The sequence below is a fragment of the Larus michahellis genome, chromosome 2, assembly GCF_964199755.1.
Source record: "Larus michahellis chromosome 2, bLarMic1.1, whole genome shotgun sequence".
NCBI classification, from domain to species: domain Eukaryota; kingdom Metazoa; phylum Chordata; class Aves; order Charadriiformes; family Laridae; genus Larus; species Larus michahellis.
The window spans coordinates 56,052,379-56,079,898 of NC_133897.1; the positions used below are offsets into that span (position 1 = coordinate 56,052,379).

A 27,520-nucleotide genomic window follows, 5' to 3' on the forward strand; every position below is an offset into this window, starting at 1 on the left:
TGCGAAAGGTTAAAACTGGCTGATGTCAATTGTATTAACTGAACTTTGAATCTTTTCTGCTTGTGACTGAATTGTGATTGAAGCTTATTAAACACACAAGATCCAGAGTGAGCTTGGAATAACACTTTGCAGCTATTTTGTTACTATTCATGGTTTGTAAACATCATGCTTTTTCATGACTCTCTGAATAAGAAACTGCAAATAAAATAAATGACCTGAGAAAGAACTGGTGAGGAGAAAAGAAAATAAAAAAAGTCCTCCTTCAGTCTATGCTCAATTCTAAGCACATGCTTAATTAAATTCTCAGACTAAGGCAGTAGAAGACAATAGTCTGATATTGCCTGTAATAAAGATGGAAAGTGAATCTGAATCACTGCAGCACCCAGAATTCCCTGTTTCATATCAGCAAGTGCAATAGGTCCAACGCTGAAGCCAAAGGACACTCAACACTGTGGCTTCAAAAAAAATATTTAATCTCAAAACGTGCTTTACTAATTCATCTACAATGCAATTACCTGCCTTTTATTGATATACATAATGTGATTATTCTTTCTTCCAGCAACATGACACCTGGAAACAGTTACTGAACCCAGAAGTTTGCTCTGTGTTTTGTAACTGCTATCCACTGAATGCATCGCTCTCAAAATAAGCAGCCTAATTTATTTCTTAGTCTTCCTTTCTATCTTCACATTGAAATGTTTATTGCACCAGAAAGCCATTTAAAACTTCAAGGGAAGGCAGACACATAACAAAAATCCACCGTTTCTGGAGGGGTTCCTGCTACCACCTCCTTCTCTTTTTGGTAGGGGAAAAATATTTTAGGACTTTATTTCCCATAAATCCCATATTTTGGCAGTCAGCATTCACAGTACTTATATTTCAACATCAGCCACAAAAAACACTTTCTTGCATTCTCTGCAATACAGTTTATATTTTCCCCTTTTTTGATTTGCTCTGGTAAATCTTTCTAGTCCTTTGTTACAATACAGTAGTGCTTAGAACACACTTCCAGCATCTCTTGCGTGTACCGCACCATGATAATATAGGTAAAATAAAATAAAATAAAATAAAATAAAATAAAATAAAATAAAATAAAATAAAATAAAACTTTGACTTCAAGGATCCCCACCTACACTCCTTCATGGCAATCTTCTGATAGTTCACTACTTACTATTTTGCAAGTCTTCTTAACTGCTTATGCTTGTCCACTGGATCATTAAGAAAAAATGACACACTGAAATGCATGAAACAAGAGGATGATGCAGGACACTTTTTTGGTTTTAAAAACAAGTGCATATAATTCTCTCTGATTAGTGAATACATCATTCTGTATATTTCACTAACAAGAGATTAACCACCTCCAAAAAGAGCTCAAAATTCTACTTTAGAGTGCATTTGCTAAAGAGAGTAGACTAGTGCTTGGATTTAATGGAGCCTCTCATGCAATTAGCATTAACACTAATTACATGTAATCCCAGTCTTTAAACTATGTACAGGAATTCTCAATCCTCTGAAAAAAGAGGCCAATGATTGCAGCTTTGGTGGTATCAACATGGGGAAGTAATTCAATTCAATTTAATCCCAGTACCAAATACCACCTTCAAAACACTGAAATAAAAGATGTCTGTTCTCACACAGTGAAAAGATTCAGAGGAAACACACTTTTACTGAAGCACTATGCACAGCATCATTACTTTGTTTCAACACAACACCTTCTCTGTAAAGGTCTGGAGGAGTTTCACAGAAGGAAAAGGCTGAAACTTCAATTCATAACTGAAAAGCCACCCTTCCCTTCCCTATCGCAGGACTGTTGATTAGCTTTTATTTCACAAAATAAGAATTAAGAAAACATTCCCTATATTTTCCTTGTGCTGTTCTTTGTTTACCTGAGTGTGAAGATGTGCCTACCTGTGGCATTGGTTCTGTTTTTTTGCACCTATGTCACCAGCTCTCCCCTCAGCCAGGCAAGATCACAAAAACCTAAAATGCTACTGCCACACTTTCAAGTGATCACTATAGATATTTATTGTTTTCAGCGTAAAACCAACACTTACAGGCACAACCAAGATTAACAGATATCCGAGAGTAACACAGAACAGCATGCCACATGAAGACTTACTGTTTAATCGTGCATCCCTAGGAAAATATATAGCAACAATAAAAAATTATCACTTCTGTTTGGAACAGCAATGGACTGGATGAGCTCAAACGAGGCAGAGAATAATGTAAGCCTCAAGTTTTCAACTGAAGATGAGTCTTCAAAATATCGCCACAAAACGCGGTTGTCTAAGGAGCTGGGGTGTGGATGGAGGGGAGGGCAGGAGGTGCAGTCGAGGGAAATCAAGCAAAGAGGCAGTGGCAGACAACAGCAGCATTGGGAGGGAAGCGATGGCAACGGTGAGACACAGAACAGGAGCTGCTGCTCCTGTTCATGGACAGAGAAGTTAGAAATTTTGAGACACTTAATACAAACAAATGCCATAGGACTTTTATTAGGCTGTATTTTTTAATAACTCAACTGCTAGATTCCAGCTGTTCACAAAGAGCTACAGAATTAACACCTTGGAAAGCCAGTCCTGCAGCCTTGCAGGCAGAGACACAAGCTCTCACACATTTCATATATTTAGATCCTCTTTGCTTGCCACCTCAGGCAATGAAAAAAGTTTTCTACGCAGACGTTTGCAAAACACACGACTATAGATTACACGCACACAGGACTATGGTCCATTCTTTCTTTACACAAAACAAATTTGTTTGTTACAGCACAAGGAGAATTTTTTGGTTTTCACAATAAAGAAGAAATGCACATCCAAATAATGATAAAAAAAAAGAAATGTAAGCCAAATAATCTTCCTATTAAGCAAGGAGCACATCACTAGATATCAAAGTCTCATCTGCTCAATAATACGGGATACATCCGGGCATTATACATCGCGGCATGCAAATCACAGACCCGTATCATTGTGGCTTCCTTGCTGCTATAGTTTGTTTCCTGCTTATGGTAAATTATCCAATGCATGGACAGAAATTGCCATAGTATTTACTCTTTCCTCACTTAAACCAGACCTTTGAGTATTTACTGACTGACATTATATAGCTTACAAAGCAATCTGCCTTTCTTGTCTGGTGCTCTTCTACCCAACATAATGCCAAACAGCTGACTATCTGCTTTCTAAAAATGGACTGTGCTGCAAACAGCATCCTGACAATTTAATAATTTGTCAAAGTAGTCCAACCAGTTATTATGAAGTACATATCATAGGGTTCAGAGGTAAAGGTCATCTACTTACTCACAAAGGAAAGTGCATCTGCTGACACTAAAAAGCAGACAATTAAAAAAAAATAAAAATCTGTGACATTCCCTGGCAGGCTTGACTTTAACATACAAATTCCACTGCTTGTAACAGGAGCTGCAGATCCCCAAGCACGCTATTTCTCCTCCCGCTTGTGCATTGTTTGCAATCACTAGCCTTTCTCTGTATATGACATTGTTCCACCCGGAGTGGAAAAGAATTTAGATCGTCTTGTTTCCTGTCTCAGGCAGCAGACACTGGGGGTCCAGTCCAGGATTCTAACATTGAAATAGTATTTTAAATCTTTTTTTTTTTTTTTAATAGTGAAAAATTTGCCCCAAGTAACACTAAATCCTTTCTGCTTTTATAACAGATGAAGAAAAGAGAGTAATGTTTAAGCATGGGCATTGATATGCTCAGATGCTAATTCTGGGAGGATAAACAGCTCAAATATGTTCAGACACATCTACATTTGAAAACTAGTTCTTATAGCATATCTTCTCCAGCAAAAGAAATACAGACCCCATCAAAAATATGTTTTCATACCTATTTCCACCATATATATATTATATAAATATATTACATAGATATGGACCCAGACAGATATAAAGATGTGACTGCTGACAGTCACAGGGTAAATTTTCAGTTTTATCTTGGTTCCCTAGCCCCTAAAATGGTTCAGATTGGATACTCAAATAACACTTATTATACAAAATGCATATCCTAGGAAAACGAGAAGGCCAGATCCTTTAAGATACTGAATATTCTCTTCCATACTGGCTTCAGACTTAATTTGGTTAATTGTGCTGGGTCCCCACTACCATGCTGGGTACAGAACACCTCCAAAAAACTTCATTAGTACACATTCATCAGAGTGACTCCAGAGGATTCACTCTCCTAGGAATTTTACCACAAAAACCTTTATGACTTGTTATTGATGTTAGTCAAAACATGAAATAAGGAGTCTCATCAATGCTTCTGCCAAGAAAGAAACCTCAAGTTGTCCTGCTCTCTCCTAAGTTATCTTTACATAAGATGGAGCAGCTGATAACTTGACTTTGGAACTGAAATATCCTTCAGTCTTCTCCCTTTGTCAGTTCTGCTTCTTTAACCCTCTGGATATAATGGACACTTGGACTTTGTAATAACGTTCATTTAGCTGATGTGTTGGGAAAGACCAGCACTCTAACAGTTAAATAAAGAACACCTTGTTTTCAGCTTTACCACCCTCATTTAGTTGGCTTTTACCCTGTTATTTTTTAAGATTAGACCCTGTTTTAAAAGGTAGAAGGTTACGGCCTTCAATAGCACAGTATTTGTCTTTTGCCTTGCTTTCAAGCTCTACTGTCTGCTCTGGAGGAATGCCCTGTTATTTACAATATACGGTATTATTATTTCAGGGTGACCATCATCTGCCAAGTCATCACAATGGTGCTGTAGTTAATTGCTGAGATAAGGGAGAGGGGAGCAGGGAAGCACCTCTATTTAGCATGGCACCTATTGCTTCTTGCTGTGATTGTGTCAATGTTTCCACAGTACCCGCCTTGTTTCTAGGCACACATAACATTCATTCATTGAAAAAAAAGGGGATGCAAAAAAGCTTTTCCATACCAAAATAAAAGGCAATGCTATTATCCCCAAGCTTAATGAAAGTTCTTTACTTTTAAAAACTAGTACTTCAGTAAGCAAAGAATTTTAATTGTCTAATTAGTTCATAATACAACTTAGAGAAAAAACACTCATAAAAGCCTCTAGTACATGCCTAGTTAAGCAACTGTATAAACATATGCATGGTAAAGTTAAGCTTCCAACAATCTTCAGTGGTTTAAACAGTTACCCCAGGGAGCACTGCTCTTAAGTCAGCTTTAGGTTAGGCTGAGCTTCTAAGACATGGCAAATCTCAGCATCACAAAACTATTCACCCAAGTTCCAAACATCCACCTGTGTTAGGAACCGAGGATCTGCACAGCACATCCCTGAAACACATCACTTAGCTTTTTCCCCACTCTCTACATTGTTTTTTTTAAAAGAGATTGTTGCTCACCTAGAACATTTGCAGAATGCTCTGCAGTGGATCTTCGAATGGAAAAGTGTATTTTTTATACATTTTATATTGTTCTGAAGAACTGCATATTCTCAAAAAATTAAGGAGGTGGTAATTTACAGTTATAGCCCCCCTACCCCATTCATTAAGGATCATACTGAGGCAGATGCTTGGGTATAAAATTAATAAATTTAAGCCGATCTTAAATTGTTTTTTTGAGATGAGACAAAACAGAGTGTTGAGGTCAGGGGGGCAAGTTATTGCTTCCTGTGTGCATGTGTGGCTTGGCTTCTTTATTTTGTTCACTGTAAACCAAAATCAGCATGAAATGCAGGTGGGAAATCAAGAACATCTTCTCATATTCTGAGACAACAATGTTCACAATGCAACTAAAGGGGTTTGAAGAAGCGACCCGGATTTCTTTCTGGGTCCTTTTGTCTGTTACCTTAATGAACAATTAAAAGAAACCCAAACATTTAAAATGCTAATGTACATTATGTCACCACCTCCCAGAACAACAAAAAACAAAGGCAGACCCCAAAACCCTTTGGGCAAAGAGTTCACACACTTCACACTATGTTTTTGAATGCAGCTTAGGCAAGGAGCATAGCCTGAGGGCCATAAGCAAAGCTTTTCTCTTAAACTTAATCCAAATGAGGATAGCCTTACCTCCATCCTTATTGCTGTCCCTGCCTTGGTGTGGTTGGGGAAGACAGGCAGCATGCCTCCCCACCACTGCCAGCTATCAGCTATGAGGTCGCTGTTGTCCCTGCAAAAGCTAGAAGCGCAGAGAGCTCAGGAGCTACAGGAGGTCCCGTCCCACTCCACGAAGGAGCTCACCCAGAGCTCCTGGAGCAACCTCCAGACACAGGGAGAGAGATGCGAGGTCCGATGCTTCAGCCTGCTTCTCCTCACTCTTGTGGACCAACTCCCCGTTGCCTGATGCCCCCATACAGCCCTCCGACTTTACACTTAAGGAGAGGTGTTAATAAAAAGCAGGGATGTTTTTCAAGGCCCTTTTCTTTTCAGAAAAACAACAAAAATATTCTTTGCTAAATAAGTAGGCGGAATTTAACTTTCTGAATTTTCACAGAGCATTTTATTGTTGCCTTCATACGAGCACACAAGCTCCTTTTGGAGGAGAGAAGAAAAGGGGAACGGCTTCTACCACAAGGATAAGAGGTTTTATTTGTTGGTTTTATGTATCAATAAAATCAAATTACAGGTGTCGAGGGACATTTATTTCAATGCTAAATACCTTATGTTAAGATGTCAATTAAAGTTTTCCTGAAGAGAAAAGTTCCTCAGCAAAAAAATGAATGCATTAAGAACGAGTATACCATTCCCCAGAGGACAGAATATAAAACAACCTGTCAAGTAATCAAAGATAACCAAAGAGAATGTGTTAACTCCCTGATGTTTTTTTCTGTTCGGCATCAGGTGAATGCAAGCTCTTTTACCACCTGACGGTACTCTGTTCTATTAATTCCCTGCTTCACTCTTTCCATACCCCTTTTATCAGCACTAAAAAGCTTCACAAACTGGTGGCTGACAAAGACATACACTGACTGTGCATTATTTTAAGGACAACACCAACTCCGACCAGCCAGCAAAAGCTGTCAAGCCTACACGCCACTTAAAAAGCGAAATAAAACACCGCTATGCTTTGAAACATATTGAACTGTTAATGAAAATTAAGTTGTATTCAGCACTAGAAGTCTGTATTTCTTACATGTTGGTAAGGGAGAGCCGTAGTATTCGGTTTGATGCATCTATAAGTGAGGATGGTTCATCCTTAAGTCATAAGAGAAGTCAACAGGAAAATTCCATGAATTCAAGAAACTGTTAAAAATCAAACTTTTCCTGTTTTGACTGAAAATATGCAATGTGATAGAAGATACACGTAGGACCTGGAAACAGCTGTAATCTGGAAGGCGGAATTGCACCCTACACCAATAAGACACCTAATGCACATTTAAGATAACAACTGCCCCAAGTAGAAGACTTCACACAGATACAAATACTTCAAAAAGTGGGAGCTCTACTCTACCAAGAGCTCCCCTGAATTACTTTCAAAACAAAGAAAGAAAACCCCCAAAAACCCCACACAACGAACAATAACTGATGAAGATACCTGTGTTTGTTTACTTTAAAAAGAAAACGAAAAAAATGAAACAAAAAAATCACCCACAAGTAAATCAAAAGAAAAATCTCAAAGACCAAGATGAACATGCATTGTAAAAGATCAGTATTAAGGTCTAACGTCTGCTCCCACTTCAACAAATTAAAATGAATGGAGAATATGTAGCTTACAAAATTCAAATGACTACATAGAGAAAAGTATTTCGACTCTGAAACTCAACTTGTTGCAACACATTTCTAACATTAAAAGTGCACTTCTCCCCCTGGAATCAGTCTTAATTAAGAAAGAATGTTTTGCAATACAATGCATAAAGAGAAGGAAAAAGCAGCTTTTTTTCTCTAGGTGTTAAAAATCACATTCACAGCCTTCTGAGCTATTTTTAAAAGCTGTTTAAAGATAGCCTAAGTTCATTGCACTATGATTGCTTACCTTTTTCCCTCCTGTTACAAATTGCTTGAAGTGGGATCTTACAAAATGAGGATGAACAGCAACAATCTGTTGTTCAGGGGAGGGGAGAGAAGGGAAAAAGAAAAAGAAAAAAGAGACACAATTGTGGCTTAAATAAGAGTTTACAAGGAGCACCACATTACTTTTTAAACTAGATAACCGTTTGCCAAATATCAAGTATTACAGCCAGGTTCTTTCTCTGAAGTACAGCTTAGTTGTTTCAGACATCTGTTTTTCCTAGAAAAAATTCTCCATATTATATGGCATGTGACAAGTCACCCACCTGACACTGAGGCCCACATTACATTGAACGACTACTTTTTTTGCACAGCAGGCAGCAGAATTAGGACTGTGCAGCATAGGACTGCTGTGAGAAAGGGTTACCCCACTTAAGTCTTGTTTGGGCCCTGCCTAGAGGGCACGCACACCTCAGCCCCGTCACAGGAAAACCTCGTGTAGCATCAATGTACCTTAAACAGCCTCTTTGCCCTATGTGTTACAAGTCAAGTGTGGGAGATCCAGCTGTAAGAGCAGTAAGGCCCTAAGAGGCAAGTGAGTCGCATCCAATGTGTGCGAAAACTTAATGACCTCATTCCTTTTTTCGCCCCCAAGAGCAGCTGCGACATGGAAAACCCCAAGCAGCAAAATGCAATTATTTGCCCGCACCACCTTTCCTGCTGCAAGAAACATTTCTTGTTAAAATACCCTAGATCTTCCCATACGCCTAGTAGAGGCGGTTTTTCAAAGGCCAGGCAGCCACATGGGTCTCAAGCAGAGTATAACTGAAGTTTTCCCTTCAGACAGGGTACATCAGCACCACCACCCATTGCCTTATGCCGAGGTAGGTTTAACGGATATGAATTGGTTGCAAAATATTGATCTCACAGTCAGCAGAACCCTCAGAATTTGTATCACACGATCTACAAAGAAAGAAATGCACTGAGACAGGTAACAGCTGAAACAGGACAATTTCTCTTACGCATTGCCTTTTGTATTTGAAAACTCACTAATACTTCTTACAAAACCAAAATCGGCTTTCTTCCTGCCTAACCAGATCAAAAGCTTTTATATTGAGATAGATAACTATTGTCTAGTGACTCGAATAATATTACAAGGAAGCGGTATTCCTCTCTCTCATTTAGATTCAATGTGACCTTTCTGGTATTAAAGACAACACCACCACAATTGCTAAAGATTAAAACAAGCACTTACTTTAATAGGGCAGTCAAACGTTTCATGAAACTCTTCCGCCGAATACAATCCAAACACCTGCACCTAAAGAAGTATATAATAAAACCAAAAATATTTACCTAATAACCACTTGACAATTAAAGGTGAATGTAAATCACTAACAACTAGAAGATTAATTTGAATGCTAACAGTTACATCTTTTTTCCTAAAGAAAAAAAAAGTAATATTTAAAAATTCATAATTAATTGGGACATCTTGGGCTTCTATTATGGCGTATCTCTCAATACTTGCAGCAGTGCAAAAGTACTTATTTGAATCTCTTTCTTTCTTTTTTTTTTGTTTTTTGTTACAAACGAAGCAAAAACCTACAAGTTCCTTTTGCTTTAGGGTGATCAAATCTGTTTAACAGATACTGATCTAAGTAAGGTAAAAGCAACATAATAACATTCAGGGGAAGATAAATTAAAATCTCTTCCTTTCTGAGAAAGAACTGTAGGATTTTTCCCCTCCAAGCAATACAGGGCTTACACAAGAAAAAAGAAATTTGTGCCAATAAAGCAAAACCAGCCTGAAAACCAAGTCCCATATGTTTCTTGGCATCCTTTCCTCCTCCCAAGTGCATTCAGTGCTATTTTGTTTTAGTCTATCGCCACTGGAAATGTCTTTCTCTGAAGATTCCTCCCTTCTCATCTATGTTGATGTCTCAGTGCATTTAATAGTTAGCACTGAAGTTGTAACTATAGGTCATCAGAATATCTATCAGAATTAATCCATCTGAAGAAGCCTCAACATCAAAAAAAAAACCAACCAAAAACCAAAATCCAAACCCCAAAAGTATGTTTCTACTGTCAAGAGAATTAACAGATTTTTAAATATTTTCTTCCTTTTACTTACAGAACAGGTACAGAGGTTTCAAGTGTTAAAAAATATTATTAGACTTCGATGCTATGAGTATGGAATAGGGTCTCTCAAGCTTTTTTTAAGTACAGCCCTCTTTTGGGCTCATGTCTCTTCATCCAACATGCAACGTTCCCTTCCCCAATTCTCAGATGAGACAGTTGAGAACTCAGTTCCTGCAGAACTTAGGAGTAAAATGGGGGTGAAGACTTACGGCCAGGAATTAGCAATTGATTTAATAATTATGATTTCCACAAAGAATAATAACTGGTTTGCTTTTTCATTATGACTTTAAGAGGTTTCCACCCACTACCAGAAGCTGTTAGAACAACATCAGCTCAGCATGGATGGACACCCATGGAGCAATCATCGAAAAACCGTATCTGACAGCAAATCCACTTTAGAATGTTCTCAGACAGATTTAGTCATTCATCCCTATTTTCTGGAAAAGGTAATCCCTTAAGTAAGTCTGCTTTGCATGTTCAACAAGTTGGACTCAAGGATTTAAGAGATCTTTTAAATTTATTTTTTTCCTCTCTTCCCATCTCCATTTTGATTCTTTCAGGGGGGAAACCAAAAAATAATAGTAACAAAAAATAAAAAAAAACCCCACTTGACAAAGATCTGCAGAAAGCCACTAAATACCAGTAATAGGCCACAAAAAGTGAGGCTTAATGGCTCTAAAAAGATCAGTTCAGAGGACAAGAACCCCCCAAATTCCTGCAGACAGTCAAGGAGACAGTAAAAAAATTAGACTTCAGGTAAACTACAAGAGGAACTAAGCCATCAGCGAGGAACTAAGCCATCCTCAGAGTGGCTCAAAGTTCAGCAGTCTCAGTGAAGTTAAAAACATCTCAAACCACCTCATCTCCCTTTCAAGCTTGTCTCCTGGATACATCTCCTAAGCAGCATTATCAGCTCTGTCCATTACTCATTAGCGAATATACTGCCTCTAACAACACGCTTTAAAAATACTGCTGCATGCACTGTGCAGGGCTGAGCTACTGCTCCAAAGGATTGGAAAAATCAATATTTGGAGACAGTGAGATGTATCGCAAAGCTGTGATTATGTACGGCAACCAAAGGGTTGCATTTGAGTTGGGCCTGGCTGTAAGCCTAGAAAACCTTCGGGCTGATGTCTAGAGGATTTTGTTTTCTGGGTTTCTGTTTTCATCTGTTGGCACAGCATAACCAATGCAACAGACTAAACCAGATAAGAAATGGAGGAAAGAGAAAATAAGACAGAGAGAAGAAAGGAGGAAGAAAAAGAATAGATGGGAGTTAAAACACAACACTGCAAATTCCATGGGAGCAGAATCCTCAAAAATGACAAAACATCCCTCTCAAATTAAAACTAATTATTTAAAATTAACATTAGCAACAGTGCCTTCAACATTTTCATAATACTGCATTGAACACGGCAATATGGTATTCCTTTAAGAGTCTGAAAACAAAATGGAGCCAGTTAACTAAAGAGGAAAAAACAACTCAGCATAAAATACATACTATCATGTTTACTCTAGGGACACCATATAACAGTTTATTACTTCTTAATGTCTTTTATTCTTCAGAGAGAAAGTGATTCTTTTCATATTACAAACCTATATTGGATTTATCTATTTCTACGTTCTCTCCCCACTCAGCTCAAGATGGTTTTGGGTAGCTAGAAAAAGGATTTGATGAGAGTCCACTACATTTTACCAGTCATGTTCAATTTTAAATATCCAGAACCCACCACTCCAGTGCATCCAGACTTAGCTCTTTAGTTGCTTCTACGTGTGGAAGAAGCAGCCAACCTTCAGCGATCAAAAGGCAGGAAAACAAACACGTTTTATCTACAAGCCACATTTCTTGAAAAATGATCAATGTAATACTTCAAGGATATTCTTAATGTAGATGTTGTTACAGGCACTAAACATGACACTAAAACATGTAAACACATGGGTTTTCAGTATAATTTATATTTCTTTGTATATGAAGATGCAAGTTTTTCAAGACAGCATACAAGTAGGCAAAAAACTAACCAAAACAACCTCCACAATTCTGAAGCTGCAAGCCTGCTTCCCCTTGCATTTATTGCAGCACCAAAATTCTCCTCTTATACCCTAACATTTCAACACCCAGCCATTTTCCCCAGCCAGTGGCCAGACTAGAGCGGTGGATGTGGCTTTGATTTCTGTTCCTTCCCATGCCGGCGGTGACCAGCTGCTGTTGAGTCCATTGGTTCAAAGAACCAAACATGCAGTACAGGACAGCTGCAACTGGCTCCCAAAGCACTTGTTGGCCATATACGACATACAGGTGCCAGGTTTTGACATTAGGTCTGGATGTCGCCCAACAAGAAGATGGTTACGGAATTGCAACATGCTGCTACGCCCCCCTTCCAGTCAACATAGGTAGTCCAAATCTAGTCTGAGAGTGGGTGAAGTAAGAAAAAAGTAGTACAATAAAATACATCAGACAGCAGAACAGATACGAGGAGGGGGTTCTCATAAGGCCTTCCTTCAAGAAGACAAATGGGTTTCCATCTCCCTCATACTGGATCCACTTTGATATGGGAAAATGCACTCCCTGCATATTTCAAAAATCTTTTGCAGTGCTCCAGAGGACCATTAATTGGTAGAAAATACTTGCATCAACCCAAATGGCTCAAAATTCACAGGTCTTTTTATTATACCCTTTTTTGTTTAAAACCCGATTCAAGAAAACTAAGTTATTTTAACTTTTTCTTTTTCAAAACAAAAGGATTTCACTATTTTTACTTATTTATCTGCGTTAATGACATCTTTGCAACAGCTTGTACAAGTGTTTAACTTCCCACTGTAGTAAGGAAAAAGCTATAAGGAGTGTAAAGTTACACTTTTGTTATGACCCAGCACTAGAGAAGTGCTACATTATTGGGCATGGAATTTCTGCCATTTTCTTATACAGGAGCACAACATACAAGCATGCGTTTTCACCCCTTTTAGAGGTGGATTCTTTCATCAAGACACACCTTTCTGGGTCAAGTGGAAAGTCTAACTTCTAAAACGCCCAGATCTTTCAAATCTCCAGATGAGCTTTTCAGTGTAGAATATGGTGAAGCATCAATGTCCCTGGACTCTATGAACGCAAATATGATGAATATTGGACTTGCGATATTCCAGCCCTGCGTCAAAAACATTACCAGAATTAGCCCTGGCTTGGGGACCATAGTTTAGAATGCCTTGTATAGCACGTAATGTCACCTACTGGATCCACGATACCTATTTCACTAAATGAAGAGAGATTCACCATTTAAAGCATGGAGTCTTTTCAAGTACAGCCACATCAGAGTAGGGATTACGGATTTTTGAACATTTCTGAAAACAAATATGTATTTTTAATATGCGTTTAATATATGAAAAATGTGCGTAACTTGTAGTCTCGCTGCAGCATACATATTTTGAGTCAGTAATCCACAGTCACATCTGAGGAGCCCTTACAGCAAGCGCTTGCTGCTCCCCACCATTCAAAACACCCAAACCAACGATGCTAGCTCAACATTTTTATTACCTTGCACAATTACTGACCCTGCCCTTATCTTACTTAGACAATTAGGACACTCTTGCTGTGTTTCTCACAAGCTGTAAAATTCTACAACCCACTTTGATAGGCACTAGTATCCCAATTACTGTGTCAAGATACTGACATCAAGATATCTCTGAGAAACAAAAGGCATGGATACATAAACTAGCTGCCTGCCTGCTGAGGAAAAAAACCCACATATTTGGAAGGAAAAAACACAAGCGCATACATTCTAAAGGGACTGTTTCCACATTTTGCCTACTGCAAAATCCACCTTTGTTTTTAATTTATAGAACTTCTACTGCATCCACGCAATGGATGCATCCATTAGGATCACCGACATTCCTCCTCCACCCCAAGTCTACCCTGTAAGAAATGTTCTCCTCAGTAAGTCAGATGGATATTGAGAAATGATTTAAATGATTTTTAATGCACTGCATTTGTATATGAGCATTATATTAAAAAAGAACCTTAAATACACCCTGTGCATTAGAATTTTATCATTGCAAACCAACATTAGAAGAGACTGCCATCGACTTAAAAACAAAAAAGACATTCTTATAAGTGGAAAATCAATCACCAAAACCACTAAATGTCACAGCTCAACATTCCAGAGAAGCACTGATAATTGTTAGTTATACACTGCACAAATGATATATGTCCTCAGTCAAGGAAGTAGGTGCCAGTTTTTTAGGAAACTGTACATATATTGATTTTACATTTATTTAATGTGGCTGTTGTAAGACACTTTATTCTTCTGATAAACTATGATTGCTTATCAAAAGATTCTATAATTCAAGAGAAACATTCATAACGTGTGTGAAAATGAAAACCACCAGCCCACAGAAATCATGCCCACAAAATCCAATTTTGTGGATTTATAGCAGAAAGGCATTAAACTACTGTCTTGCAGGAACAGCAGAGTAGTCACTGAAGTATAACTGGCACAGCAGTAATGATTAAGGTGACATGTCCTCCTGCCACAGCTGTTAATCAGCTTAATACCAGTTACATTATTGACATTCTTGTAATTACTTTTCCTACGGCACATTTGTGCAAAATATATTTGACTTTAATTTTGAGTATTCAAAGTTTAGCTCAGTTCTCAAAATGGATGGTCAAAGTGGTGGTGCTAAATGCAAGAATTAACTCCACAGGTATCACGATTATCTCCAGTGTAATACTGAGGACTACCTGCTACCTCATTAAATATATAAATGGGTTTGTTGTACCTTGCCATCTTCTGAGCAAACACCCATGTGTTCTCCGCTTTCATCCAGGCTGATCTGATTTATCTTCACTGGGCTCTAGAGAAAGAAAAGAAAAGAAAGAAAAAAAGACTTTTAAAATTGACTTTAACGTTGCATCACCAATCACACGCTTTAATGCCCCCCACACTTCCTGAAATTCACGTGTTAACAGATGTGTAATGTTTAATCGCGTGAACCAAAAAAATCCCACAGAATAGGTATTTCTACGACAATGCCAAAAGACCGCTTTCTTTCCAGCCTTTTGCCTAACCCAAAAACTTGATATTTTTTTCAGTTACGCGCCTCGAGGCCCTGGAGCTGCCAGGCTCTCAGCCCTCCTCCTGCGCACCACAGCTGTTCGTCAAGAACCTCTCCCGCTATCAAAACGCAGCATAAAACACGCTGACCACACAAGCATCAAGGCAACTAAAAATTCTTCTGGTTTGGTCTGATGGCTATACTGGTAATTATTTCTTCCTTCAAATCCCTTCTCTTGCTTTCATTTTTGCCTCCAATAATGTTCTCAGAAGCGAGTATTAGAAGGTACTGAAGTGCAATATAGGTATACTCACTCTTAGACAAATACTGACAAAAGCCTGAAGACTGCACTAATGTAATAAATTTTCTTTTCCCTATCCAGATATACTTTTCTTTCTAATCTACAAGGTCATACAGCATCTATTACTGTTTACTTTAGGTTAAACATCTATCCTACCTTAAGTACCGAGGACTAACTTGTAACATCATTTGGGTAACGCAATGCATATCCTCTCGCATACAAAACCCCATCCAATTATATTCAAGTACCAAGAACCTTCTTATGTAGCATGATCCTGATTTCACCCTCTGTAACAAATACCTCATCATTTCAAGCATCATTGAACGATCTTCACACAAGTAAGTCTCACTTACACATTTAAGAACAACTTTTCTTACTCTCATAAAATTTTGAATGGATTGAACCACAAAACAGATCACTTCTGTTGTTCTGAGCATGATAAAAGAGAAATCCATCGTATGTTTGTGTGAAAAGAAAGCGTCACTGGAACGGCGCTGGAGTCACAGAGTCACATTAGATGTTACACAACTGTGTCTAAAATATCACAGGTCCTTATATATGCTATGGCAGTTGGAATTACATTAAAAGTGCACAATAAAAAGTTATATAAAAACACACTGTCCAGATGGACTATCTACAGGAGATAAACTGAGGTCTTCTCACAGCCTTTGGAAAGCTTTTCCCCATAATCTTTCATGCACAAAAAAATTCCAACTCGGGGAAATGAAGTTTTCCTCTCTTCCACCTTGAAAAGAATATATGCCCAAATCACATTTCATTTTCCACAAGCTACTTTCTAATCAAGGTTGAACAACTGAGCCCTGCACTGCAACAGTTGTCTGATGAGTTATGAAAAGGATGGTGCCAGCTTTTTTGCTTTCCTGCTTCCTTGCGTGCAGGAGACACCACTCTTGGCCTCACTTTGTGTCACCACGGAATGCTACCTGGAAATACCGCAATCACTGCCTATCACAAAGTGGTCTTTCCGCTGTGCACTGTTTACCAAAGAGTTTTCCTTCAAATTTTCCTTGACTTACGCACTCCAAGAGTATTTTCATTTGCCACAGAGCATTTATGCTGACTTGCTGCCTTTCAAAACCAGAAGTGAGTGCATCACTGGCAGTGCAGGCAGCTGGTACACGTTCCCCTGCTGCGTTCCTCCTGACATATTTGGGCGGCGTCAGCTGAGGAGCACAGCTCAAGCCCATCAGCCTGCTTGTGCGGTCAACATCCTTGTGAAAACTATGATTCTCAGATGCTACACACCCAGTTGGCTGATTGGACTGGAGGATGCTGAGTAAGGGAAGATATGTCAGTTGTCAGTCTCGCTTTCTAGAAGCTTCACAAAAATTGCCAGCACACGCTTTTATTCCTGCCTTACCTTGAAAATGCCTTTCTAAACTACCGGTGTGCTCATCAAGGTGCAAGAGAAAATTTTGTCATTGTCTAGGGGAAGAAAAATGAAATAAAAAATGCCAGCACATCTCCACCATTCCCTTTACGAGAAACAATTCTGGCCCCCTGAAAGGACAAGCACTGGAAGTTCAACTGAGTTCATCTTGGAAGAGGAATATGTTTTTGTTCTGGGCTGCATCTAAGTTGCCATTGCCACAACTTTCTCACAAAGGTTCTTCTCTACTTTTATTACTCTTTAATTGGAAACGCAAAAAGTCCATCTTGAATAGCCCCACCTTGACACAGGGTCATACACTAACGTACAGTGTTCAATTGGCCATGTTATTCTTGTCTCTCCAGCACCTACATTGGCCATCAGGGCTGACATGACAGCAACAGCAGATCTAGCAGCACTCCTGTGTGATGGGCCTTCTTGGAGACACTCTACTGCAACAAAGCCCAGGACAAAAAGAAACAAAAGAGGACACAACAGAAGAGTTGCCAGCTCAATTCTACAGTCCACACTGTTCACATTTTGCTGCCAAATGGCTTTGATAAAGTTTGACACTCAAAAAATAAAGTGCAGGAAGTAAGGCAAGGTAGACTTTGCAAGTTATCTTCACCTAAAAGTTAAAGACGAGGAGCAGGACGATGGAATTTACCTGTCACACTGTGGTTTGAAAGCCATGTGGCACACTTTGGAGATTAAATGTGTCATTGCACTCGGGTAACCAAACAGTGCAGTATTTGCATTTTTCCCACATTAGAAACTATACAAAACTATACACTGTATATAACTGGCAACTTGTTACAAGCCTTCTGCATGCCCAACACCTCTTATCAGTTGCTTTTAACTTCTCCTTTCTCCGATTCTTTTTTTCCCGTTGTCTGCACCATAGACAGATGACAATCTGGAAAGACAAAAGAATTCAACTAAAAGCCGACCTGCTCGCTCACAGAAACCTCCATCTAAGTTCCAGCAGGAGACGCTATTCCAGATGATGTACAAAAGGCAAAAAACCCACAGAGTTGGATTCGCACTACTAGCTATTAGCGTGTTCACTGACTTTACCAGTCAGAACTTTCCATGGAGCTCAGAAAGTGACGATAGACCATGAACTTAAAGACAGTTCAATGCATTTTAAAATAAAGTTCCAGCGAGAGTAGCTAATGCCAGGATCTTCTTGTTCAGAGCTGAGTAAGAGTCAAGCCTACCGTTTCCAGATCTACATTCCACTGGAAAGCTGTTTAAGATTTGTATCTAAAACTATCCAGGAAATCAGAAATAAAAGACCACAGATAAAATTCGTACATGTGTTATCTAAACCAAAGTGTTTTTTCTACAATCAGCTCCAATTCATCTTTTCCTATCAATTATTTTTATAAATACACTGCTGTGCCAGTCAGCAAAGTTACTTACCATTTCAAATTCAGTTGCATTTATACTCTGTCAACATCCTGTGGATAATTTTGATATTTCAGAAAAGAGAAGCACAGGTAATTTTGTGGGTTACCCTCCCTCACCTCTTTCTGCTTTTATTTTTTATTTTTATTAAAAGTTATCAACTCAGCCACGGAGTTACAACTGTCTTTCCCTTGTGGCTTTTTTAAACCTTATTCCAGCTAACCCACCAAGGAGTTTAATTTGCCTGGTGAAAGAAAATAGGTTTTGTTTTTTACAGTACAGACAATAAATGCCCTTTCTACAACACCCACCTTTACAGGCCGACAAAAGATGAAGAATCATTCAAGGTTAGGGAGAACACAGGTAGTCACTAACTCATCACAGTACAGAGGACTGATCATTGGATACAGCTGGAACCACGACATGCTTTGGTGTTTGGCCAGCTGACTGTTTTAAAGGTATTTTAGATGGGTGGGGAATAAAACTGCCCAAATTTACAGGCATAATATTTAAAAAAAAAACAAAAAAACAAAAAAACCACAAAAATTAAGAATTACAACAGCAATCCGAGGTCAAAGTGTCAATCTAAAAATTAGAAACATACAATCCATGTAAGTATTACTCAATTAAGAGATGATCTAATCTTAAACCCCATGCCATAAAACCACAGGCAGCTGCATATAAAATGTTGAGGAAATTACTAGTAATTATTTAATTATCACTACATTAGGTAATCATTTCTTAACCTAATCAGGGCACCTAGCTTTAGGGAAAACAAGTAAAAACACACAACTTCTCTGAGGTCACAACGATATTTCCAGTACTATGTAAGTAACAGTAATACACATAGTATTTCTAAAGCAACATAATTCAAATCTGGCAATAAGGAAATACACTGAAATGATTAACCTGGGAACAGCTTCAGAATTTCATACAGTGTGGAAGTTCTGGCAAAGAAGGAAGAAACGCCTTCAGCTGAATTTCCATTAGCTGCAGTTTTCTTTCTGATGGAGACATGTTTGGAATTCTGGACAACATAAGTAAGTTTGACTGTTCAAAATCAATAATGTCAAGCTGACACTATAGAACAAAAAAATGTTACCTTAATAGAAGAAAGAAAAGTTTAGGGAGAGGGAGAAAAAGCTAGCAGGCACCTTGCACATAAAGATCTAAACGCAGGCTTCTGCGAAATCCTAAATTTAAAGGAAAGGAAAATCCAGTATCATCCAACAAATATACCTCATGTGATAATCAATTACCTAATGTAAAATGCTTGAAATAAACGCACTTAGTATGGATTATGTCAGCTCTTCAATTAGGAGTAAATTCACGGCCTCTCAGAAAGCTTCTTTTAATTGTGTTCTTTGTGGCAACTCCTTCTCCCCTGACACTCATCATCAACCCACCTTATACCATCAGTCCCCCAATGGTGAACCTGAGAAATCAATCTGCTAATGTATAATTTGTAAAGCTCCTCTGACTAACAAATGGATAATTGATTCTTTCACAAATGCTGCATCCCAATGGATATGAAGTGGATGAACAAGAAACATAAGACTGGATTTCACTTCAATTCTGTGAGAAATGCAATATTTACAGGCTAGGAATCTAAACGTTTTAATAGCTGCCTGTGACTTCATGCCTTTTAGCCACAGTTAGCAGGCAAGCAACACACACATTAGGAGTGTGAAAAGCAAAGCAATGTTCAATCATACTTACAGAAAAGCTCATTTTACTTCAAGAGGTTCCCATTGCTAATATAACCCCCTTAAGCAGCGCTTTCATCCATTCTTTAAGAAGAATTTTCAGAAACTTTTCCTAAATTACCCAAACATTTTTACTTATCTATCTATACACACAGACATATATCCAAGGAAGACCACAGACACCCATAGGTCTTTTCTGCTACATTAATATCAATCTGGATCTACAGAACCACTGTGTAGCTGCTCTCCATACTAAGGCAAATTGTATGTACGCAGAGTTTGAATTGTAATACAAAGAATTAAAATAATTTCTCTCCTACAAGTGCCTATTTTTCATTTATTCATATGTTTCCATTTGCTTGACATTCACATAAACAAGCATGTAAAATTCCAATGAACAGCAATATGACCGATCAACCCACTGCTTAAAATGTTAGCCCACTGCAGTAAGGACTACCATTTTTATGTTTGTATTATTTTCACCATGGTGGAGGTATCCAAGTGAAAAATATTGATTTGTAAACAGAAAGTCCTCAGTTATTGTCATAACTAAGCTAAGATCCTCTCAAAATGCAAGCCTTGCTCTAAGTAGGATGAGGAACTTGATTTGAATAGAGCTCCAACTCTTCCACTTTTACATCTATAAATCTGACATCCTATATGCATTGACATCAATGAATTATGAGAAACAATGCCTTTAAGACTATTGAGGAAAAAACCCAAACAACAAACTAGGCAAGTACCAAATATTCTCTTTCTCCAAGGGTGCCTCTCCAATCCAAAATGATACCCTCAGCCCACCTAGAAAAAAGCCCAATTTACCTAACTGGTTAGAAAAGGGAGTTCTACTTTTCAGGGCCTTTTCATTTTAGGAAGTGAAAGGAGGTGACAACAAATAAACCAGATAATGAGAGAGTCTTCAACTATTAAAAACAAAAAAGGAAGGAAGGTGTGCAACAGCTAAGCACAAGTGTATTACATGTTGTTTTGTCCCATCCGTTTTGACTTCGGAACACTGATGCACAGAGATCTCTTGTACTGTACATTTAAACTGTACATTTAAAAAGAAGAAATTGAGCTCATCCACTTTTCTTGTGTATTTTGCATATTTGTAGAGTTTTACTGATACAATAGAGGGAAAAGCAACTCTGGAAAGCAAATTCTGATGCTGTATCATGGTTTAACTATAACAAGGTGAAAGTAGACACATACCTATGTGTTTATACACAACTGAGAAACACCATGAAGTAACACAAAGGTTTAAATTGAAAAGGCAGCTTTAAAAGTTACAGAATAAGCTATTCACCACTGCCTGCAATAGAAGTAGTATACTCTGAATTTACAACACTTAAATTTTCATTTGATGAAAATTTACTAATATCCACAACAAAGAGGTTTTGTTCAACAATACTGGCAGCCAAATTCTGATAAGTAAGCGAGGATTCCTGCTCCAGTGCTTTTCCTATAACACTCTTGAATCTGTCATTCTCCAAATGAAAAATGGGAGATTATATTGGGTAGAAGAAAAGGGAGGGGGGAAAGCTGGGGAGAGTGACAAGGTCTGGGACACAGAACAATAACAACATTAACTTTTATTTTGTCTGCAGGAAGGCAGACCTTGCCTACAAAAAAATAAAGAGCTCAAAAGCATGTCTAAAACTAAGGGAATATGAGGACAAGGAATCTCTCATATACAGTCTGAGCAAGTGAGAAAGACCAAAAAGCCTACAGTGATTTCAATATTTTCCACATCAGCGAATCCCTTAATCTTGTTTGTCAACTACAGGGACTAAGAAAAAAGAAAAAAAACAACGAAGGAAAAAAAAAGTAACAAGGGATCTCCCTAAATCTGTAGTAGCTGCTAGATAATCAGAATGCTTGTCTAGGAATGATGGAACTATTACTGAAAACAAATCTATATTGAAAGCCTACACTGCTTCCTAGCAGAGCTTAACTGTTAGCTAATTCCTGACAGATCCAAAGTAGAATCTCTTTTCTATTAAAACACGGGTGTGTAAGGAAATATCCTCCTGGGAGCTCTGTGCCAAAGTAAACAAATTACTCCTCTTTCCTCCTCTCCCCAGTTCCCTTTTGCCATCTGCTGTATAACTGTAGGGCTTCCACGATGGTATGTCCTAAGCCTGCCTCTACTTCTTGGTTGCTATCTGTGTATTAAAACCATCTGAGAATATGAAGCCATATTCCCCATCACACACCCACGGGGAGGGCTGAAGTACAGGTGGGGGACTGAGAAAGGGCTGCAGGCAACGACTATATGCACCTTCCTCAGATAACCCAACACAGCGTGGGAGAAGACTATCCCAGGCAATCTGGAGGTTCACCTCACTGATTTCTCTAACTGCTTTGTTTTTAGAACAGCTCCCCAAGCACAATGAACTTGGAGAATTCATCATTGAGTACTACCTTTCCACAGAGGCTACTGAATTATAAATTGGGCTTTGAAGAACAATCAAAAAAAACGTTTCTAAACCTCTGAGGATGAAACTTACTGGAGCACTTTCACAGCTTGTTTCTAACAGAATACACCATCACTGTCATTAATGTATTTAACAAGATTTTGTAGAATTCTGCCCCCTGAAGTAGAAAGTATAAGATTTTTCTCCATTTCTTGATAAGCCACATTTCAGAGATGTGACTGATGAGAGAGGCCAAACAGGTCATACAGTGCAAGTTTTTGTCAGGACAGGTTTTTGTTTTGAGAGATTATTTTATTGGTGCTTTGACCAAGCAACTTTTAAAGAAGCAAAGAGGCTCTTCACTGTTCTTCTCAGGGGTCATCCATTGTTGTGCCAACAGTATTTCCGGGAAGGTTTTCACAACAGCCATGACGCTCATCCCCCTCCCTGACCTAACACAGGATAGGGGACAAAACCAACATGGAGCATAGCATCTCTGCTTCTCCATACATTCCGTTATGTAGCCATTATTTTCTCCACAACTACATAGTTTTCTTCCTTCTATGAGATCATGCAGTGAAAAACTGCACTAAGTATTTTTTCCAGTTATTTTAGCCTGTCAACCATTCCACTACAGATGATGATCCCAACCCAATGGGTACTAAAATCAGTGAAAAGATCTCTCACAGATGGAACCAGGCAGAAGGAGAAATTTATAAGGGAAGGAATTCTCCTTCCTGTCTGAAAATGACATAACTAGTCATATTCCTGTCATAGTTAAATATTACACTGGGTGATCAATGCCGAAGTTCAGCCAATAGCTAGAGCTAAAGTGCCATTTTCCTCTTTAACGTTCAATTATCAACACTGGTATAGATTGGCATAAGTCTGAGCTATATGCAATAATACATACATTTCCTGCTTACTGAAAGCACTGCATTCTCTTTGGACACCAACTCCGGAACTTCCTTTCTTTGCAATTATAGCATCTGGGAAAGTCTCGCAAACCCATCAGAGATACTCAACAATGATCAACACTGGGTATCTGATTCTTGACAGGATCCTAAAAACATCTGCAAATCAAAAAGATGGGAGGTGAGGGAGGAGAGTATTCACACAAGTAGAAACTACGGATCACGAAGTGCACTGTAACTTACTGTAAGCGGCAGATTGTAAGCTATATCCTCACTGTGAAAATAAGACAGGGAAAGCTAAATGCGAAGATGATCTGATCCTGTGCAACTTCCCCAATGCATTTACATACAATGAGGCTCTATTTCAATACCAGTGAAGTGTAGACATCATTGCTTATAATAAGCTTTATTTATTAGATCAAAAAAGGCAAACAGATTCATTCATTCTTCCATCTTTACACTGCTCACATTTCACAGCTCTAATCTTCAAAACTGACAAGACCTGCAGCATCTACAGACTTCAGTTAGCAGCCAGTTTAGGGTTACAGTGGTGAACCTTCCAAACCCAAAGTACTGATTTCTGAAATTTCTTGTCATTTTATTTCTGTGTGTCACAGGACACTGAGCGGAAATGGCCAGCCCGAAAGTAGCTACTTCTGTCAGCAGCCACTCTGACGATATTAACACCCAAGACTGGTCAAATCTGGACTGGCCACGCTTAGCATTCCATCATGACTGCAATAAATAACTGCTATACACACTGTCATGCCTTTTAAAACAAATAAGGCTCATCCTTCAGAAAGGAACCTTTATTAGATTTACAAAGTTCATTATCAATAATATCTTACCCCCTATGGGAAAAGAAATCTTAGTTTTGCCTTCATGTTTTGTTCATCATATTATGCCCCTGTTATGTCATTCTGTGTTTTTAATAGTGCTGCATTTTTATTAATGGAAACAAAGGGCTGTAGCTCTATCATTAATGTCAACTTGTATAAAAACCACTGTCCTACAGAACTCAGTTGCTTTGGAGTTTCTAACTAGGAAAACATTTTCTAATGCAAATAATATTTTATTAATGCCAGAACTCTGAATAATTCTGACAAGCAAACTGCTATTATTTTGTATATGTGCATGCAAGTGCCTGCCTTCTGTATAGAGGAAAATGCCACCCAGGTATAATATGCCATTTGAAAGGAAAACAGCTCTAGGAATCAGCAGTATACTAGCTTCTTAGGAACCAAACCTTTACAAATCCTCCCTACGTTTTTAAAAGGTTGTTAGTGTTTAGAAAATGCACATCTGTGTTATCAGTCTTTTATGAAAAGACTTCACCAGTGCTACCTGAAACTAGCGGTTTCATTGCTGCTAATAAAAACTCTAGAGCAACTTGGCCCAGTGGTCCAGCTGTGTACCAGCAAAGAGCATTTAGGGAAGATATGAGACAGATGTGGCACAATATGCTTCTGAGATGGCTGGAAAAAGGAGGCGGTGAATCACTGAACATATGCCTCGTGACAGTCAGCATCACCTGATCAAACCAGAAAATTCCCAGTAGGGCAGGGACATCCCTGATGGTGAGAATCTGTGGTTCTTCGAATACCAACAAGTAGTAAAAGACAGAATAAGCTAACAGCATCTAGTCTTCCCCGTGAGGGCCTAAGCCTTTGGAAGGCACAGAAAAGTATGTTCCTTATTTAACAGTTGTTTGAAATTTGTCAGGAGTCTTTTGAGGCTTTCTTTTAAGAGTCAATCACACTCTAGAAAAGTAGTCTTTTGCTTAAATTAGAGATGAAAAAAAAAATATTATTGTGCATGGTTGTTGAGTATGTCTTTGAAATTAGAAACTATGTTTCAGTGTTTTTCTTAAAAGCAAATAAACTTCATTGCTTAATACTGTTGTCAAATTATGCTGCATAGGGCAATTTTTTAGACAAAAGGTCAGTAATAGTTGCAAACACAAATTACATTTTCTAAATAAACACAAGATACATTCAAACATCAAATGTTACCAAACCTGGATGGTGAAAGAGTTAGAAGAAAAGAAAAAAAAAATTGTTTTAATGATTTTGATGTTTCTGCATAATGTCACAAATAATGTTGTTCAAACATGTTTGAAAATGCCACGTGTACATTCCCTTAGCAGAATTACAGTAAGGTCCTCTACTTGATCTTTCACAAAAATAGATTCAGAGTTCCTACAAGGTCTGATGGAAAAAAAGAAACAAAAACCAAAACAAACAAAACACAAAAAAAACCACTGGAAACTTTGCCCTTTCACTGACCAACAATGCTGTATTAAATACTATTGGAGTAATGTTCTTTGTGCTTAGCATTCTCCCATAACGAGATAATTTCTCCCCCAGAATTTTCCAGATTTCAATTTTTTTTTGAGAAAACACACAGAATATGATAGGATCCTACAAAGTCAAGAGAAAGTGAACTATTTGCTATGTCTAGATGATTGTGACAGAACAGTATTCAGTCACAGCCCTTTACCTCATTAAGAGGTGACATTAACAAACTCTTACTGAAATCAGTCATATTAAAGAGGGCTGGTTAAGGTATCTTAAACAAAATACTTTTAGAGCTGATCATGAAATGCAACTGACAGGCAACAGGATAGTCACTCAGTAGAAAAGTGATTGCTATTGGAGAACAAAAAGGAAACTTCTTCCTATGCCTCTATGTCAAAAAATAGAGGACAAACAATATGCATTTGGAGAGTCATGAAGTTTTAGAAAGATCATTCAGTCTAAGCATGGGCTGACACGCTTCTTAAAAGAAGATACACGGGCAACACAGCTGCTAGTGAAAAGCTGAAAAGAGAAGGAAAAAACAATTGCAGTCCCAGAAACATCTGATAAAGTACATAGGCTTTATACTGTAATTGAAATGTATTTACTCTACAGCATACACGTTACTCTTTGTGACTGCACAAGCACGCGTTGAACTTGTATGAGGTAACAAGAAGAAATAAATGGCTGGATCATACAAGACCTTGTGTAGCTGAAGCCATACTTCCAACTAAACTTTTTATGTTAGTCTGCACTAAGCTACAGAGTTATTGCAAGTTACAAGCTTGAAAGAGTAACTGGATGAAATGGTCGTGCTTTCCTCAGTTTTGAGCTTATGAAAATTAATCACATGTGATATACTACAATTGTTAAAAACTCCCATATTTCACCATAGGCCAAGCAGTATTTCTAGTAATAATGAATGCCTTCCACATGCATCTGATCTCTTTAAGTAAAAATGTAAGTAATACTCCCTCCCAAAGGAAAGTTACAGTAGATACAAAGATGATGTGCAGAACATCTATGAGATGGTTTTTTGGTTTCAGCATGTTCGACAAGAAACTTTTCCAGACCTATGGAATGAAACTTTTCTAGACCTAGCCCTGACACTGCCATTTTTGCTCATCTAGGCAAGAAACCTCGCTTCTCATCCAGTGACAGAGAGATCCTGGTACACCACGAATCCTGCCAAGGAAGGGTCCTAATCTTCAATAGCTTCACAGTTCCCATTGGAAACACTCCAGGCCACAAACAACCTAATAAGCACAGTACCAGAACAAACACCGTTAAGACATACTTTCCAAGCCTTTATAACATCCGAAAAGCCAGACTCAAAAGGCCATCTGAGTTACTCCCACGACTACTGTAAAAATCTCTGTATTTCCAAATCATCTGCAGTTAAAATGAAAAGACAGGTAGACAGAAGCAGAAGAAGGGCTATTAAATTGGGTGTAGACATACAAGTCTTAAGAGTAAAATCCCAGAGGATGTCACTTCTCTCCATTTTTTCCATTGGGCTAAGCTAGGGGTTAACTTAAAGCATTTAAGCTGTAGGACTGCATCACCCATTTGGGTGAGAGGTCCCACAGAGGGGAAGGAAACCTGTCCCCTGCATAGACACTCGCTCCTATCAAAACCTTAATTTTGATTTTGGTGTTTGGAGTCTACATTTATAGCAGCCCGCTTGGTTTTGTACAAAACACAGAGTTTCAGCTTCAAATTTAACAAGCACAGTGACACCCTGCAAATACTAACACACATCTACCCAGATCTTTACTCTAAATTCTGTTGCTTCATTTCATTTTCCAACTAAGTCTTCTTTTATAGTCTGACAGTGACAACTAAAATGATGTAGTTAAAGTAATAAACAGGGAATTTTAAGTAGCCTGTCAAAATAAGTGACATTTATATCATCTTAGTCTTAAACTCTCATGTAAAGTTCCATTCAAAGTAACTTCTTCATTATACAATCAAATGCTAAAGTTTACCTTCCCCATTGAAAGATGCTGCATTATC

The 27,520-nt window shown here is 38.3% G+C and overlaps 1 protein-coding gene across 9 annotated transcripts in view; it reads right to left on the reverse strand.

Moving 5' to 3' along the window:
* Positions 1-27,520, reverse strand: part of VPS41 (VPS41 subunit of HOPS complex) — a 111,218-nt gene that overhangs the window by 54,118 nt on the left and 29,580 nt on the right. For all 9 annotated transcript variants that reach the window (XM_074575573.1, XM_074575572.1, XM_074575577.1 and 6 more), the window contains 3 exons: positions 14,794-14,868; positions 9,140-9,202; positions 7,910-7,975 (listed from right to left, as the gene is read on the reverse strand). In XM_074575573.1, the coding sequence (XP_074431674.1) occupies positions 7,910-7,975; positions 9,140-9,202; positions 14,794-14,868 (204 nt within the window). The remainder of the gene's footprint in view (positions 1-7,909; positions 7,976-9,139; positions 9,203-14,793; positions 14,869-27,520) is intronic.